The sequence below is a fragment of the Thunnus maccoyii genome, chromosome 5 (assembly GCF_910596095.1).
Source record: "Thunnus maccoyii chromosome 5, fThuMac1.1, whole genome shotgun sequence".
NCBI classification, from domain to species: domain Eukaryota; kingdom Metazoa; phylum Chordata; class Actinopteri; order Scombriformes; family Scombridae; genus Thunnus; species Thunnus maccoyii.
Window position 1 is genome coordinate 29979626 of NC_056537.1, and position 19863 is coordinate 29999488.

At 41.2% G+C, this 19863-nt stretch overlaps 1 protein-coding gene across 1 annotated transcript in view; it reads right to left on the bottom strand.

The window, feature by feature from the left end:
• Positions 1-17152, bottom strand: part of fa2h (fatty acid 2-hydroxylase) — a 32588-nt gene extending 15436 nt beyond the window's left edge. Inside the window, exon 1 of the mRNA XM_042410694.1 lies at positions 16699-17152. Coding sequence (XP_042266628.1) covers positions 16699-16980 — 282 coding nt within the window. The 5' untranslated portion in view covers positions 16981-17152. The remainder of the gene's footprint in view (positions 1-16698) is intronic.
• Between the last annotated feature and the right edge of the window lie 2711 nt (positions 17153-19863).

Genomic DNA, 19863 nt, shown 5'->3' on the forward strand with positions numbered 1-19863 from the left:
CTGAAACCACATTTCCTCTAACTGCAGAATCTGTAAAACAAAACACTGGTTGACCCATTTGGTGTCAGTGTTTGTACATCAGAGGAGCTGTATGCACGAACCTCCACCACATTTGTTTGACTTGAGTTTCTATTCATTCATTCTTCCTGCATGATAAGTAGGGCTGCCTGTGGTCAACCAAATATGTCAGTATATCTATACCAACATTTTTCTACTGAGCACGCCCAGGTTAACTTTTTCCTGATAAGCAAGACTTCAATATGGTTGAAAAATTCAAGAGAAGAGTCAAACAGACAAGGACAGCAACAACACCACAAACACGCCTTGTTATCTCCCCTTCTGTTCCTGAGTGATGGTGTTGAATAATGGCCAGAAAAACTGCGGAACATTATGATGTCACAGTGAAGTTGACCTTTGACCTTTTGAACATAAAATCTCATCACTTCATCATTTTATCTTATTAAGACATTTGTGTGAAAGTGTGTCATAATCAGCATATGAATTCTTGAGTTATGGCCAAAAACGTGTTTTGTGAGATAACAGTGGCCTTGAGCTTATACCACCGAATTCTAATCAGTTCATCCTTGAGTCCAAGTGATCGTTTGTGCCAGGTGTAATGAAATTCCCTCCAGGTGTTCATGAGATATCATGTACACAAGAATGGGATGAACAAATGGACAACCAGAAACCATAACGCCTCCAGCCACAGCAGTCACCTGCACGGAGGCATAAATATGACAGTCAAGTTCATTTGACACCTCTCTCTCAGAGCAGGATGGAGTATTTATTATGTACATTTTGAAGTCATTGATATTCATGTTAAATCTATTGTGATTTCCATTATGTTTGCTTAAATTCAGCACTGTGTACTGTGATTATACTGGAAACTTATATTTATCCTCATACTGCTACTGCAGTTGTAACTCAGGTAGAGGCTGCTATGGCAACATATCAACTGTTTCCAAGGGATGTGAGGACTTAAGCAACCCCCCACACTCCTTTCCTCTCTGACTCCAACTGCTATCCATCTCACCGTCTCTATCTGACCCTTTTTCTTTCAGTCGAACCTTCACACTGCTATCAGCTCTGTCTCAGTCACATGTTGCGTGTGACACATTTTCTACATTACTCCCTAAATGCAAAGCCAGAAAGCTAAAGAAGTAATGAATGGCAGGTGAATTGGAAGTTGTTAAGCAAACACTGAAAGCAGGAGGAGGGAGTTCAGTATCTCATTGTTGGCGTGTGTACACTCTTAAGTCCTGAGCTGAGACAATAGATGTATGCCTGTGCTGTTGACATTTCTTTCACCCGTTGGCCCATTGTCATGTCAAGAACACCTATTGACTGCATTGTACTGAAGAGGAACACTTAAGACCTTCCATTATACTGCTTTTGCTTATACTAAAACCATTCTACAAGCTAACACATCATTCATCCATAATATACATCATAAACCTGCAAACATCCTTTTTGTTGTCTTTTTGAAATCTCAATTACATCACACATAGAGCTGTTGCAATAACTGCAATATTGCAATACCGCACTATACACAAGCCAACTGTGGGGAATGGCAAGCAACTGCCACGAGCCACTTTTTTTCAAGAGGCTAGGCCTTTCTTGTTTGACAATTCAAAGCGTGTGTATTGAATGTTTGGTGGCTCCCCTGGTCCGGTCTGGCAGCTCTGGAGGATCCTGCCCACCACGCACAGCAACTTGCACACTGAGTTTTCTCCACAGAGCCTCACGCAGCCTCTCACAGCTAGCATGCAGGTTAACAAGCTGACCTGGCGCCAAGCCCTCATAACCAAGCCAGACTCAGGATGAACTGACCGGGGGTCGGTGCTGTGGTAGTTAGAAACAACCCTGTATAAATATTATGTTTAAACTCTCCAGGGTCACCGTGCGGCTGAGCAGGTTGCCATTTAACCTGCAGGGTAAAGTAGTTTTCCACCAATCGTACAATCTAAATGCACGTCCAGGTTTAAGGGGACTCAGCTGTAGGCCAACGTTTCCTGCCACAACACAAGTGTTTTCCGTGTTTGTCAGGAAGTGCTGCTCCATTCAGCCAACACATAATCAGACTAACATACCTTGACTTTTCACAAAAAAAAAAAAAAAAAAAAAAAATGATACTGCATAGACCGCATAATGTGCTGTTGAGCTACCCTCAATCACCACAGGGGAAATTCTCTGTGGTGATTGAGGGTGGCTCAACGGCACGTTATACGCCACGCTTTCTTCTTTGAATTTGTTGCTTAGGTAGATTATTGACTTAAAACATCAGCTTCCCCTCATATCACACTGCTTAAGAGTCAGGTTATCACATTTTTGAATCTTGTCCCTATAACACATTAATCCACGTATCACGTTGAATGGAAACACTTTAAATCGAGAAGACGATTCCACGACGCCTTGTTAAAAGAGGGCGGGTTGATGAACAGTCTTATTTTACTGGAGGAGAACAAGGTCAAGGAGAGAGACATAAGGAGTGGGGGGAAAACAGAAACCACACTGGGTTGCTCTGTCACAGGAGGAGGAGTAGAAATATAAAAGAATGGGAGACAAAAAACAAAGGAGATGGTTAGGGTAGGGTGGCGATGTGGCCTGGTACCATCACAACACAGAAACCCTAGTCAGGCTCCGTGGGGAGAGGAGGAGGAGGAGGAGGAGGAGGAGGAGGAGGGAGGAGGATGTGAGTGGAGGAATTTAATGAATGGGGTGAAGATGAATAAAAACAGATTTGAGGGCAGCAGGGCACTGAGTTTGGTTGCAAAGAATGTCACTGTAATCAGTATAAACATTAGATAAGCAGGATGGACATCACAGTGTGCCGATACAATTTATTACTTTTCTTGTCTCACGAGGCTTTAAAATAAAACCAACAACCAATAAACATTTTCATGAGGCCAGTGCACATAACAATGAGGCCATTAACATGACTGAAACTGAAACTTATTACTATCCAGAACATTCATTTATCTGACTTACTATGTCAATTTACAACCCTGATAATCACAGCCTACACTGTAAATCCATCTACTCCCTGACATGTAGATTTGTTGATTTTGCACTTTGAGGTGAAATAAAAATAACTTCATAATTCAATTTTATTCCGCCAGCAAAACTGTTTAACTCTCTCTTCTGGATGTGTGTGTTTCATTGCTACATTTTATGACTGTACGTTTTATGACTGGTGATAGTGAGAGTGTTGCAACTAAAGGTGGAGGTACTGTATGTTGTGTAGGTTGTAGTTGCTGTTGTCCTCTGGACAGCCACTATGCAGGGCTGTGTAAGCACACCTGGTCATGGTTTGGGGAGTCAAGATTTTATGATGGAAGGATGAAGACTGTGGCGTATGCAGCACTCTGAAGTAGAAGTCTTCACGGGTCCAAAATGTTGGACAAAACCTATCCGAACCCAATGTGCAGCAGCCGTGTGATGTGCTATCAATTAATTTGATCAATTAACAAGCAGCCGCAGTGGGAAAAAGCAGCAGTATTATAATAATAATGCCCTGAGAATGAATGTTAAGTCATAGAAACAAAAATCATTTGTTTATATGCTTCAAATACTGATAACATGTAATATATTAACTAAAAATCCCATTCCACCTCCTGTACCAACAATAAAACCTTCTGTAGCAAACTGGATGACAAAAAGACAACCTATTTTTATTTTATTTAATATAAATGAATAATAAATGTAACATCTGAATCAAAAGCCAAAGTTAATTTAACAGCATAAATCTTGTAGACAACTGATTTTCCTAAAATAACTTTGACTTCATCTACCTCGTCAGAACCTTTTTCTCATCTTTGTCGACTGTTTGCATAAAACAGGAGCAAACAGCTGATGTTCCAGCTGGTTTTACTTCCTTGTTTTCCTTTTCCTTTATCTCGTTCCTCACATCAATTCGCTTCACAGTTTACATTTCTTCTCTCACTCAAAACGCAACGTTTTCTCCTGCTGTGACTGTGACGTATCACATGATCAGAGCTGATCCCGCGTACAGTCGGGTCTGTTCGGGTCCACTCGAGTATCGGACACATTGACATACAGACCTGAGACCCGTGGTGGTAAAAGGAGACGGGACCCGATTAGAATGAGTAGAATTTAGACTTGGTCTGACTCGGGTCCCAGGTTGGGTCTCGGTTCCTCAGAACTAAGTGGATGTGTGGAGACCTCTACTCTGAAGTGAGCCAGTTGCTTAACTCTTTAAAATGAAAAACATATTCTCATTAATCATTAAAGTATCCAACACAGACTTCACATTCACTACGTCAATAGTGGTTTTGGCTCAGTTACCAAAATCATTCTAAGCTTACATCACCCATCTAACATTTCCCTTAAATTGTTGCCAGCTATGTGCCAAAACCTGCATTTCTGGTTAATCACCACTGTTCAGTAACTTGACTCTTTGTGGTCTTTTCTACAATAATAAACTCTGCACACAGTGTAGTTAGATGCAGCACAGTTGAGGACCCCCCCCCCCCACTACTGGATTTTAGTAAATAAATAAGAGCAAACACACAACAGATAAAAGGAAGCCGCTCTACAGGTGACCTCAGTGGTAGCAAAAGCTTTCATAACCTCTCATGTCTCCGGTTACAAAGCAGAGGACCAGTCAGTCAGTCAGTCACCTGGAGAAACGGCCTATCACTACGCTGCTGTACGACTGATGTGACGGCTTTGTAAAAACGACACAGGCAACACCCAGAGATCTGTGTGCAGCAAATATTTCTTATTTATTCACTCTGGCTTTGTCCTTTAATCATTCGGGGTCGAGTACGATCAGGGGGTGGCTCCTGGCTTCAGTTTCACTTGTTTCAAGTTTCTAATTTGCCGCTCTTGTTTCATGTCAGGCAGGTCTGAGCACGGTGTGACGAATAATATCCATGTATCTACAGTAACATGAATTGACAGAGAGTGTGTTTTGTTTTGTGATGAGATAGTTGGTGATATCTGATGATCCACTACACAACCTTCATGGATGTAATAAAAAATTGAAATAAAAACTGGCTACCTGACTTATTCTCCTGAGAATAACATTATTAAATTATACCTGCCCTGAACTGGGTGCTTTGACAAATATGTATGCGTGTTTGTGTGTGTGTGTGTGTGTTTGTATGAGCAGTAGGATGCATGTAGAAACAGCAGGGTTAAAGTTCAGTGACACAGTGGGGAGTTCAATGACACAGAAAAGGCCAGGAGCTCTGAATTCTGTCCCCACTCACACACACACACACCTGCGGTGCATCGATCGGACCTACACTTTACAGAGAAGCAATGAGAAAACTGTTTATTTAACCATCCGACAGTAGTGACTGACCCGAGTCTGTTGACCTTTATGTTTCACACATTATCAAATGCTTTGAAAAAACATCACTGAGCACGTTAAGACTTCATAATGTCATCTTTCTAACAACGATGTGTTCAAATCTGAAGCTTCGGAGTACAACTTGTAACCAGTCTCTCCTCTTGTCGGTCTTATCAACTCTCACTAAAACACTGATGGCGGTGGTGACAGCCAAATACACTGGCGACAAGTATTCAAATGTACAGCATCTCATTAAGCAGGGTGTGTGTGTGTGTGTGTGTGTGTGTGTGTGTGTGTGTGTGTGTGGGGAGGGGGTGGAAAGCTAAATCAAGTGCAGCACAAGCAGTACAAATGTGATCAAGATTGTTACTCAATCATAAGTGACTGCTTTTCTTTGCTATTCAGATTTGACAATGATGACATCAGTGTCAGCAGGGAAGATAACATGACCGTGTGGGAAGGTTGAATGCTCTCACGGTCTCCCACTGAGCTAGATGAGGGAGAGATAGCTGCACACACACACACACACACACACACACACAATCATGTCTTTACCAATTTGTCATCTCATTACATAAAGCATTTCACTCATCCCCAATAAGCCAAACACACAGCTGGATGAAATATGACTGCTGTGAGGTGTGTGTGTGTGTGTGTGTGTGTGTGTGTGCCGATCAGTTTGTGGTCAGAGAGAGGAAATGCATTCTTTCAATGTTTGCGCTGATCATCACATGGATAACAGTCACAGGTTCTGCTATCAGGTGCAATCATGTATCCCCTGTAGTTTTAACAGAGCCTCAAAAGCACACCTATTGTGATCGGTCGGTGCGGGCTGCTTGTGTGTTGTATCCTACATGTTTCCGATGCCGGTAGAGTGTGTTGACAGTGAAGACAGCATGGAGAAAGTGGAAGAGAGGCTCAGTAATGTTCACCTTTTCAGTAAATCAGCACAGACTTCTCAAAGAAGCTGTCACCCTCTATGACAGAGTGAATAAAATGACGTATTGCTCAGTAATCACCTTCTATTCAGTAGCTAAACAAATCTGATACTTTAGCTCAGCTTCCAGAACAAACCTTCCAGTCATCGCTCTCTCTCACAAATGACAGGATGTAAATATCATTACTTCACGTGTACAATGAATCTGTCACCCAGCCTGAGCCTAATACTGTACAATACATCCATCAAGCCTGAAATCCTGTGCTGAATTCTCTTCGACATCAGAGGAACGCAAACAGCCAGACCACCTTGACGGAGGGGGGTTGTGTAAGTGGTTTAACAAGGGGGGGTGGGCAGACATGAGGACAGAAAGGTTGGGTGAGGATGATGGCTGTGTGTGTGTGTGTGTGTGTGTGTGTGTGTGTGTATGTGTGTGTGTAATAACAAGATTACTCGTCTCCCTCTAACTAAAATAACCAGTCAAACCTGAATGACCAGGACTCAAGATTCCAACCTCTCTCTCTCTCTCTCTCTCTCTCTCTCTCTACCTGTTGTGTACGTGTGTGTGCGCACAAGAATCAGAGGCTCTGTGTAGCTAGCCAGTTTGTGCAGGAGGTGTCATGTTACTAGTGAACTAAGTGCCATATAACAGCCGCACCGTGCTGCTATGTTCTGTATATATTTTTAAAATTTTTCTTTCATAAATAAAAACTGATGTGAAGCAAAACTGCAATGCTGTTAAGACCTTTTTTTTAAGATTTCAAGACTATCAGGTCTTGATGTAAAGAGACAACTGACAACTCATTGAATTCACTGAACTCTACTGTAGACTCGTAGGACATCGTTACAGCTTGTATCATTTAGGTGCAGCGGTAAATACACATTTTCACATCAGACACAAGTCAGATAGCTAACTTGAACAAATTAAAGATCCTTTGCACTGGCTGATTTTTGGCTGTATGAGATAAAAGGTGACAATCGTTAGAGAAATGTGCTAAAATCTTGGGTGATGTAGGACAACTGTTATTGATTGACAACTTGTCACACATCCACAATTGCAGATTTTGTGATTTGTTCACTACAGAATAGAAATTTGGGACCACACTCTGCTACATCTACAAACCGACCAATCAGAATAGGAAATGAAATGGTGCAGAATCCACTGGCCAATGCGACGTTGTAAGCCTTATTTTTGAATCAAGTTTAAAAAAAGATTTATTGGACCCGTCTCACACACCGTGACATGCAAACTAAACTAAACTAAACTTTCCCCACTAAGTGTTAGCAACAACAGTGACAGCTTTGTGTTTTATTTATACTCACATCAGTCTACAATTGTGGCTGTGTCTAAAATCCACCAGATTGGTGTGTAGTATAATATGACACTGAGTAAGTGGAAATAAGGGAAGGAAGGCTGGCAGGGAATGTACTGAGTAAAAGTCAGTAGATAGTTCCCCTGGCACACACGCACACACACACACACACACACACTCTCTGCATCAGCTCGCCAAAATTTAGTAGCTGCAAGTTCTCATCATGCACCACTGCCAGCTCACTCTTTACCTCACACAGAGGTGTTTGACCGGGAGAGCATATGTTATTCCCCAAGAGACAAATATTCATCCAACCAGCTGCCAGGTCGTACTGTATGTAGCTAAAAATTTCATTTCATTCGATATCGATAAAGGTTGAATTTAACAACTTTATTTTGAGTTTAGCTAATTTGTTTATCAAGACATACAGCTAATAATTTTATTTTTACAATTTCCTCACCGTCTGCACTCATTTTCTCACTCCACTCTGTTTCTGTTATTGTGTCACATGTCGATGGTGCAACAACACACCTGTTAAAAGATCGGCTGTTTGCGTGTCACTCGTAGCACGCTCCATTATAAAGGGATACTATAGGCTGTTTATGAGCCAAGGACGGAGCACGCTCGGGGTTCGTTCATGCAACCAAACTTTGCATATTTTTAATGTGCTTTCATGGCTGTTTGCATTTAATGCAACCGAGTGAAACTATCAAACATTCTATCGAACAATTTCCTTATTGCGACTGATGAAGTGTGTATGGCTGGTATCAGGGTTTTCTGGAGACAAAGGTGGAAAAGGCTGGAGAACTGCGTGCACCTTTAGAATGTCATGCAGTTAAGTGAAAAAAATCATGATTTGACAGACAAAAGTGTCCAGAGGGATTTAAATTTTTTACCAAGACGGAACAAAAAGATGAAAAATAAAGGTTGTGAAAATGACTGTGTTTATTTTGTAAGCCTGGAACAATATGCTTATCTCTTGATTCAATACTATCAAGATACTTGGGTGCTGATTTGATTCAGGATGTTTGCCAAACCATTGACTGGTGTCCTTATTTCACTGAAATACAATATGAAACATAACTGGCAGATAAGATGAATGGTCTGCAACCCTTTTATTTTAAAAAGTTAACTGCATTAATTAATTGATTAATTAATTAATTTGAGCCTCTCTGCTGCACTGTTAGCTGCAGGGACAGACATCACTGTCCAACATGCTGAGCGGATGCAGGGTTTTTGAGGTGAAATAGCACCAAGTTATTTTCTTTGCACCAGATTTGGTTTAAGTGGTTTAGTGCTGCAGTGTGTGTTTGTCAGCTGGTCTCATTTGTTAACAGCTGATCACTGCTCTGCTAACATTAGTCTCTGAGTGACGGCGTATAAAGTGTTCACAATATATTTCACTTTGTTTTGCAAAGGTAATTATTTAGTCTTTTATTAAAAAATGCTTGCAACCGCTGCAGTTTTTGAAGATGAACTACGAGATAAGTCTTGGAACTAACTATAACTGCCTTTTTCATTCCGTCAATATCACATGTCGGAATTTTCAACAAAGGCGGCAGCCAGTGATACAAAGGCGGCTCGCCTTTGAGTTAGATAGGCAGGGAAAACTCTGCAGTACATATCACTATTGTTTATCATTCAGGCCCAACTGTATGCAAAATATCCACCACAGAGACCCTGACTCAGTCCTCTCTACCTGTAGGCTCCTTCAGGTTGACTGTCTCTCCATCTCCTCCTCCTCCCTCCTCCTCCCTCCTCCTCAGGGTGTGTCTGAGAAGCTTGTCATTTTCTCCAAAACCTTCAAACGGCTTGTTTTTCACCAACAACACACCTCTGTGTGTGTGTGCGCGTGTGTGTATCTGTTCACCCCTTGGGCTATGAGCCAACCAGTCAAGATGACAAGATGCACAGATACTACGGGAAAGAAAGAGGTCAGTTGGAGGGGACTAATGAAAAAAAGCAGATTAACCTGTTAAGCAACACAGTCCCACTCGTGGACAATTCAGCCTTGGGGGTATTATTTTCAGGATCACTTCTACTCATTCTGACCTTTTGGATGTAAAATTTTAAGATGTATCTTTTAAATGAGAACAGGGTTATGACTGTCATCAAAAAGGTTGAAGAACAGTAAGCTTCTTGTTTTGGGTACATTATTTTTGGGCTTGTGCACAAAAACGGGGTGTTTGGTAAGAGCAGCCTACTCCAAGCAGACACACACATCTGTCAACCATTAATTAACACTCAACCTATCCTTTAACTGCAGTTTTAACCTAAACACTATTTTGTTCTTTTCCATTTACTTTAATCATCTTTTTTAGCCAAACAGATGCTCCTGTTCAACGATGAAATGGTACAGGAGGCTGTTTAGTTTTCACAAAATGAGTCAGTCTGTTTTATGATGCAGAATTTATAAAAAAAAAATATCCTGATATTTTGAGATAGTCACCACAAAAATTGAAGGTTTTTGTTGTCCTTTTCTTTATGATCACCAGAAAACATGACTCACAACAGACCAATGAGGATGCACGATGCCACTGGGAGATAATGTGTTAAGAAAACAAAAAAAAAAGTTACCATCTGACATCTCAGGATTTGTCTCATTACAAGAGATGAGAGAAAAGAGTGATGGCACCTTCTACACATACGCTCACCTCCATCCCCTCTGACTGTCCGTCCAGTTTCCCTTCACCTCACCCTCTCTCTTTTTTTTCCAGGTGTTACCATGGCGACCTGGGGAGCCACCTGAGGCCTGCACCTGAGCGCTAATTGCCGTGTTGGCAGTCTCTATGGTAGCAAAAGTAAACAATGCGGCGGGTAATGTGTCACCACGGTGATAAACTCAGAGCAGCTCTTCAGAGTTGTAAAAGAGGCAGTTCACCTGGACGGCTTGTTGGGGGGAAAAACTGATGACACGAACGCCGGAAACACAGAAAGACCTGAACGAAACAGACAAAACATCTGTGCTGTTTATGCGCTTCGATGTGATTGGCTCACCTGTAGTGAAAGTCTATACTGACCTGCAGGGACAAAGTCTTATATAATAACCTAATGTTATTACCCCCCCCCCGCCACTCACTCCTCAGTCTCTCCCGCTCTTCCTCCCCGCACCCTCTGATGAAAGACAATCAGATCATTGAGCAGAGAAAGATCCATGCAGATGAAAGTCCGCATTCCAGCGCTCCACCAGCCCGACCAGCTCGCCCTCCAGCATTCCATCCACAAAACTTATCAACACCCACCACTACTGTGACCTCTACTGACGCTCCACTCTGTACTCTAATATACTTATTTCTACTTTATTACACATTCCCTATCTGCATCGGGCTCCTCTTGTATGCTACTCGAAGCTAGTCTGTTTTATTCTCTTCTATCAGACGGCTCCACTCACTTCACTTCTCCTCCATCTACTCCTATGTCAACTACTCTCTTCTATACCATCTCCGTTGTTCATTCATTCATTCATACACTCACTCATTAGCCATTCCACTCACTTAACAATACATGTACTATCTTTCTGACGTCACGACCGCGCAGTCACATTCTCTCGCACATCGGGGCATAAATAAGACTGCCTCTGTACTTCGCTCTGTTGAATTAGTTTACATTCTAAGTCCATGTAAAGAAAGAGACAGTCAGACAAGTGAGTGAAATACCATGGAAAGAATGTGTCGAGGACAGTCAAGCAGTCGATTTCCTCATCCTGAGGTAGATAGGCCACGCTGCCACGATTCCTTCCAGACAATGCGACAGGAGCAGAGAGCAAACAAAGGTGCAGTTTTGATTGGCACACTGGGGATAAGCAGATCTGTCTTTACTCACGTACACACACACACTTTAACATACCATTACACTGGTGCTAGTGGTCAAGGGTACGTTTCTTGGGAGACTGCACACACGTACTTAACGACCATTCTTGCTTCAGATGTTGTACTATAGATTAAAACGTGTGATCTTTTAAGCTTGATCTATAATAACAGGGACTATAAAGTTAGTATATCTCTAATTAAAGTAAAGTTTATCATCAAACTTTCATTTTAGCAGTATTTCAGAGGTGTGGTGCACCTGAGAAATGATGCTGAAACATACACAAAACAGAAATCAGCAGAAATACTGTATAATATTTAATGCACAGCTTTAGGTTGAGCCTCATAAGTGATGGAAAGAATCAAAATGTGCAAGGATTTATATTAAAATGTGTACAGTTTACTTAATGACAGACTGTGCCAGTTCCTGGTTTCATGTTCATCATGGAAAATCCCTGTCAAGCACTGGTTGAACGGAAGCAATCACCTTCTGTTACAAACCAGTTTAAGTTGTTGACAGTGTAAACAGCACCCCTGTTTGATTGTAAACCTGCTCCCAAACACATGCACACACACACACTAGAAGCTACGGCCTCCTGCAGATCTTGGATTGAGTCTTGGTGGACCCTACTCTCTGGTATCCAATCAACCCTGCCTCAAGTTATCATCACTGTCTCCAAATGAACATTTAAAGACATACAATATATCAATTGTTGACCATTGGTGGAAAGATTTCTGACTGCTTGAGTGACGTTTCTGGGTCATTTTGGGGGTTGAGATTCTTTTTAGGAGATCAAACGAGGAAATTATAGACACAGAAAAGCCAGTCACTAAAGAATATGTGTATGCTGACCACTTATGCAAAGAAGAGGGATACCATCTCCTCTAATCTCCCCTTTAATCTCCTCCTGTTTGTTCTATGAGTAACCTCAAACAGACAGTTGTTCAAGTCCTATAATGTCTGCTGAGCTTTCTAGATACCATTTGCTTATAGTCTGTTTAAACACTTTGTCCTGTGTGGCAGAGCGCTGGTACAGCAGTCTCCCCTGAGACAGAGAAAAGTGCAGCCTGTATCTCCTTCCGCTTAGCTGGGGTTAACCCTTTAGGTGACAGGGCCTCCCTTAAAGACAGGAAGAAGGGGGCTATACCATTGTGGTATATCCTACTCTCAAAGTAGGCCATTTAAAATTGATATGTTGGGGCAATTAAAAGCAATGGATGGGGCTGATAATCTCAGGATAACACACATTACACTGTATGATACTACGACCATGTATATGTGATAAATCAATCATTATTTGGTTTTAGAGTGTTGATTGGAGAAACTAGACAACTGAAAACACAACGTGGGCTTTCACTGTTTTCTGATATTCTATGGACTAATCAATTAATCAAGACCATGATCAGCAGATGAAAACATGTACACACACACAGTAACATGTGTTCATGTGGTATCATTAAAATGCTGAACAGACATAAACCAGCAAATAGTTGAACTGACAGAAAGCAGAACAGTTCAGAGAGAAAATGTGAGCAGTAAAAGAGGGAAGCACCTCTGTTTCACAGTATTTATGACATATCATAACAAACTTTATCACAATACTAATGATTAATGATTTTTATGTCCCCCAACAATGACTCAATAGTATAGCTGCAAAAGTTAGTGGATTAATAGATTAGCAGATCTGCAGAAAATGAACTAAAATAGTAACTATTTTGATATTCAAATAATAGTTTTAGTCCTGTTTTAAGAAAAAATGCCCTTTCAGCTTCTAAAATGAGACGATTTAATTCTTTGCTTCGTCATACATAGTAAACTGATTATCTTTTGGTTTTGGACTGTTGGTCACACAAAAAAAAAGACATTTGAAGACGTCACATTTGACTTTGGGAAATTGTAACGGTCATTTTTCACATTTTATAGACAAAACAATCCATCTCAAAAATAACCCGCAGATGAAGCGATAATGAAACGAATGAACATTGGTTGCAGCCCTACAGAACAGCTGCTGAGATTTATGTCACAAACCCAGACTGACTGTGTGATAACATTCTCTTTCCCTTTTTCATCTGATAAATGTTGATCCGATAAGGAAACAACTGAGTTATTATAACTTTCTGTATATTTCATTCTCAAACCAAATAGCAAAAGGAAGAGCAGTTTTATTTCTAAAGTATTTAACTTGCAGATTTTACTTTACTACTGTGATGGTTTGTTACACTGGATCATCTTGGAAACTGTTTGGTAATGGACAGGCACTTTTTTTGGTTGATTGGATCAACCATCTGCCCATCACCCAATCCAAGCAGCCGGATTCACAAGATCACGTGTGAATCCTAATAGGACACTGATTGGTCCGAACCACCGTTAACTAGAAGCCTGACAGGATGGATTCTGGCATGATTTTGTGACGTCGTGATCTCGCAAATCCAGCTGCCTGGCGAGGTAATGATGCAATACAAACACAATTAAAATGCCTTTAAATGTTCACTGTGTGGCTCCGGGTTGGCACATCCTGTCTCTGCACTGGTATTCAGTTGCCTGGTATAAATGGCATTTAAAGCTATCAGGTAAATGATTAAAGAACAAAACACGGGGTCACTCTGACATTAGCTGTTAGACCGAGGTGCCCAGAGGACTGGAGAAAGTGAGAAGAATAACATATGCAGCCATACCTGGAGAACACATTATGCAAGGCCATATTTAATAAACAACTTGAACGTCCTGTGACTCAGAAATCTGTCACATAACCTCCATTGTCACCAGAGGTTCACACCCAGCATCCGCTTATCGCTGAGTTCCTCAGTAAGGCTGCATGTGCATCGATTTAATATCATCATTTATCATTATTCAGATGCATCATATAGAGACTGTTTGATCACCATATTTCCTTACTTCAGCTACAAGACGTTCTCCATTCACTGGACTTTTGCAAGACGTATAAGTGCTGAATCATGTCCAAAAGGAAATTAAGAGGAAAACTTGTGATTAACGGGATGTGACGAGAGCAGATAAGAAAAACCACTAACGTCTCAAACAGCCTGTGTGAGTATGTGTGAAAATGTTCTGAGTGTGTGCACAGTCAAAACTACTGCTAAACTATGACACACATATTCATATATTCTCCATTCAACCTACACAAACACACACGTTTAATGAAAAACCGGTGCAGGCCTGAATGTTTGGCCCCTACAGTGAGGGGATCTGGTGGCTCTGTTATGCTTTGGGGGGTATTTTGCTGGCATGGTTTGGGTCCACTTGTCCCCTTAGAGGGAAGGATCACTGCAAATCAATACAAAGTTGTTGTGAGTGATAATGAAACGTTTCTATCTTGATGGGAGTGGTCTCTTCCAGGATGCACCGATTCACAGTGCACGAGGGATCACTGAATGGTTCGATAAGTGTGAGTAGAGTCCAGAGAATCAGCGTCAAGGCCGTTGAAGCTGTTCTGGCAGCACGTGGAGGCCCGACACCTTACTGAGACACTTTATATTGTTTTTTGCTTTATGTGTTGTATCTTCAAAAAGTCCAAAAGTCCCGTTATTACAGATATGATTTATCAGTGACTGAAACGTGAAGCTTAACACAGACTTCAAAGAAGAAGAGAGGATAATAACTTTAGCTGTTGTAATTGTGTAAACTTTGGCTCACAGTGATACACCCGACAAAAGAGCACACACACACACACACACACGTACGCACATACACACACTGACACACATCAGAGTGGGCAAGCCATGTAAATGTCAACTCTGTTGGCAAGAGATTTATGCAAACTCTCTCTGTTTCTCCCTCCTCACACTTACAGGGAAACATACGGGGACAGAGAGCTGTAGGTTGGGTGTGGATTCACCCAAATGATGTCAAGTTTCCGGTTTCCCTCAAATTTGCCCCGTTTGTAGTCCTTCTATCCCCAGTGGGACAAGACAAACCAGTTTCTTTCTCTCTCCTTCTCTCTCTCGTACACACACACACACACACACACACACACACCTCTTGAATCATTCATTAACACCACTGGTCCCCTCCACCCCCACAGGTCTACCATATCACCTGAATTAAGAATTAAGCAAGAACCTCCCTGTTTGTCTCATTCCCGCCCTTATAATCAATACTGTCCATGAGAAGAGGGAGAGCAGGGAGTTCCTTACCTCTGCCTGCCTCACAGAATTACCCAGTAAAGTCAGGCGAGAGACAATTATACACCTGCTACTGAAAGAACCACAAGTATCAGCTTTCTGCCGCCTCAAAACCGCCAAGCGTTTGGCAAAGTCACTGTGTCTGATATCATATGCAGCCAATAAACACTTCCATACCAGCTTAGCGCCCAAAATGTGTCATGACTGACATGATGTTAGTTCAATGAGGGGTATTTACAGCTCAGAGGGGAACATTTTTCCTCTGGTTTGACTCATTTTGAAGAGGCGTCAATAGAGCCGTTTGACATTTGGTGGGTGGCAGTTTGCCAAATGATGTCTATGTCAAGCGTGACAGAAACAATCAGATCAAATGTCTGTATTTTGGTTTGACTACATAATAATGGAAAAGCACTCTCACAGTCTCACATGGGGCCGCAGCCCTGCCTGGAGGCTACATTATTCCTGCACCGCTGGAGCCTGAAGGAAAGCTTTTCACAGGGCGGGCTTCACCGTTAGGCAACTGCCTGGGGGCCCCAAACAGCTATAGATTATGATGTTTAGATATGAAAAATATTGAATTATGTTATTTCAATTTTTGTACATTGAAATAATGTACAAAAAGCCCTCACTTTTTAAAAAATGCGACTGTATACTTCTATTTTACAGGAAAACATTATACCACTACATTTACCTGAAAGACAAATGTAACTGTTACACTGCAGATTCAGATTTTACTCACAAAATATAACAAATATGATATAATGCATTACTATTGCTTAAACTCTCCAGCATTATATGAGAATGAAAAGCTCCACCTTGAATAAAAGTTAAGTAAATTTAAGCACATTGTGCTGATAATCTCTTTCACTCTTTTATCAAAGTAAAAATTTGAATGAAGGACTTAACTACCACGTGAGAAAAAAGTTTTGAGCCCTTCTACCATTGCCAATATCAACATTTAGTTGGAGAAAGAGTGAAAAGAAAGCAAGACAGAGTTTGCTGCCCCCACATCACTAAATTCGGGTCTGGCTGTTAAAGTGGGAGACTTCACTCTGGGAAGTTTTGTTAACATTTAACACTCAGCAACTACATCCACTATGACGACTCTCCAGTAGAGACATACAGTAGCAACAGGTGTTTCTTCAGGTGTCTGTATGACTGTAGGACAGGTGTCCCGGGCTTTACCTGTGCCTCGTCGCTGCCGCTGTCTCTGTCCAGCTCCCCGATGTAGTACTGCTCCATCCACCGCCGGGCGTTCTCCGAGTGCCGGTGCGGGGGTCCCTCCATCTCTCGGCTCACGTCTTTGCCCGACCGGCGAAGTATCAGTGCCTCCCCTCCAGGGTGCATCCGTAAGAAGGCGGTCACATCGTAAACCCTGGTCCCCAGCAGCACCCAGCAGGACTCCTTGGTGCAGTGGCGGGCCACCTCCCTCTCCGTAAAGAACCGGGGGGATGTGGACGGAGACATCCTGACAGCGGATATGCAGAGTGTCCACCTGACGGTAAAAACGAACACAGGGAGGAAGACAAATAGGAGACCTCCTCTGAGGGCCGTCGATTTGACTACTGGCTGGATGAACGGTTCAACTTCACGATGACACCCAGTCCGGAGAGGCGGGGTTTTTTGAGTCTTTCAACTGCTCGGAAAAGATGTGACACAGACGTTAGTGCAAGTCTCAGCAGCTAATATGTGTTTCAAAATGTGAGCTGTGCTTCACTAGAGGGTTTGCGCTTGTATTATACTCAAGTGTTTGCTGTTTTCTATCACTACCCACCTTAAAGCTGAAGAGAAACGAGTTTTACGTAATATTATTCATTTTTACCCGATTCCCCCTGAATGCAGCATCGCATCCAGAAACACCTGCTGCTCTATAAGCAGCAAAGATAACTTCACAAGTTTGCTCTGGAGCGCACATTCAGATGACACCTAACAATCCAAATCTGTTCTACAAGTACATTAATATCTCATAAAGTGATTTGTTCAAATTAAAGTTGATTATGAATATGAACTGAACAGTGACTTATCATGAAGAACATGTCATGTAATCCGTCATCACTTCCTGATTAATGAGATAAGGTCGATGCCCACAGGCTACTTTCAGGTATTTAACCACTGACATGAAAGCCAACCAAAGTTAAATGACGGCAAATTTCACAGTGGCGCAAACCTGAAGTTTGGATGGTCTCGCAGTATGTCGACACCTAAATAAATAACAGAAATATTTATGTGTATGACACTTCCTTGATAATGTCGTTGTGAGCCTACTGTCTCCAAAAATGTTTATGTGATTTATTCATTATATATATTAGATTAAGTGTGTATTTGGGTATATTTTCTCCTAAAACGAAGGGCGTGTTTGTTGTTTAGATGTCTCTGTCATCTTTATCTTCACCAAACAGATGAGCATGGTGAACAGCTGCTGCCTTCACATGGTGTCGGAAATACTCAATGCCACATTTGAACCGAAAATTAGACCGGTAACAAATGGTAAAATTAAATACTAATGAGAAAGTGCGACTTTTCTGTTATATCTAAGTTGTCGAGTTGTTATTCTCAGGATACGGATAGCATGGAAGTTTTGTTAGCAGCTGGTGAAAATGATGTAACCTAGACTAGGTTGAGTAAACAGCTAAAAAGTATCCATTTGATCTAAATACCTATTGTATTTAAAGCGTGCTGTTGGAAAACTTTCTAAGAAAATGCTGTTTTTGTTATTTGTGCTAAGCAACATCATTTCCTTTGCGCTACCAGTTGAATTTACGACTTTATATGACATGGTTGGAAGAGATACAAGCAGTACTGTAAGGCAGCATGACACCCAGCACTTGTCCAAGAGCGCCGTCCTGCGTGTTTTGATGAACATGCGCTCTACTAACCTGTCAAGGGCAAGGTAATGTGAATATTAGGCTAATTATAATTAGACAAAATTAAATCCAGAATTCAATACTAACATAAAAAAGATAAGGTTTGGCTGTTACTATAAGACATGTAGCGGTGGCTCCATGCAGATCTTTTTTAAATTTTTAGTTTTTAAAAAAGTACTTTTTAATTTTTTCCAAGAGTGATGACAGTAAGGTTGTGAGTCCAAGTCTGTGACCAGATAAAGTCTGACTGTATCGAAAAGGCCTTGTTCTAAATTAAAATAAAATGCAGTTGAGATATCTACTGAAGACACCCTGGACTAAAATTAGGCATTCATGACAGACATAAACATAGTTTGGCTATTTCATCTCTAATGTCAGAGTCCACTGACCCGAAGCTTAGCTGGAGAATACACTCAAGCAGTCATTGAATGGTTTATATTTACTGCAGTGTTATACTGTATATAGAGTTTCTGATGTCAGGAACTGAATGAATGAACTTAATCTTAATGCTTAATGCAGATCATGTTAGTGTGCTTTTTCTGTCTGTCACAGTGTCTTTTTGATGCTATGGTAGAAGAGCAGAAAGTGATAAAGGGCAGCTATATTTAATCACTTTCTACGGTATACACTTTCTACACCAACAAAACATGCTTTCACATCTCTATATATTTAGGTATCTGCACAACAGTATAAAACTTACATGTTTTCTAAGAATAGCTATTTCATCCACATGCATGAATAAAACAGAATAACAATAATAGACAATATTGTCCACAAAAAGTGATGCTTTAATTTTAGTAATGTTATAATAATTACTATAAAATATGGCCAATAGAATAGTGAAACAAAAGGGGGTGAAAGAGAGAGATATTAAATGAAACAAGCTACATAATCTCACTTCTTGTTTTTTCACTTCTTTTTTTCACAACAAGACTCAACACCACTCTTTTTTTAGATCTTTTGTTTTTTGGCATTTTCATCTTCATTTGAGATTCAGTGTAGCAAGACAGGAAGCAAGTGAAGAGAGACACAGAGAGAGAGAGGTTTGACATGCAACAAGGGTCCCCAGCCTGGAATCAAACGGTGGATGGTGCATTTATATAGTGCGCGCCTTAACCATTAGACCACCAGGTCATGCTGACTCAGCACCACTTTAACATGACATGTTAAGTCTGTTGCAGATGTCTAAAGGTAGCGAGATGAAAGGGAGCAGCACTTCAGTTGTTAACAGAAAATATTCACACACACACTCTCTCACTTTAGCTTTGCATTTATAGAGTCAGATGAGTCATAAAGTCTCACCGTTCCTTTGGTTACTAATGAATAAATTGAGCGCTAATCTGAACATTTGTGTGTGCTACAGTGTTGATGGTGCCCTCAGCAGATATGAATATTATGACACAATCCATATGATGCAACAGTAACATGCAGTATGACTTGTCCTTGCAGGGGAAGGTGAGGGCTAATTCCCTATAAAATAGTAATT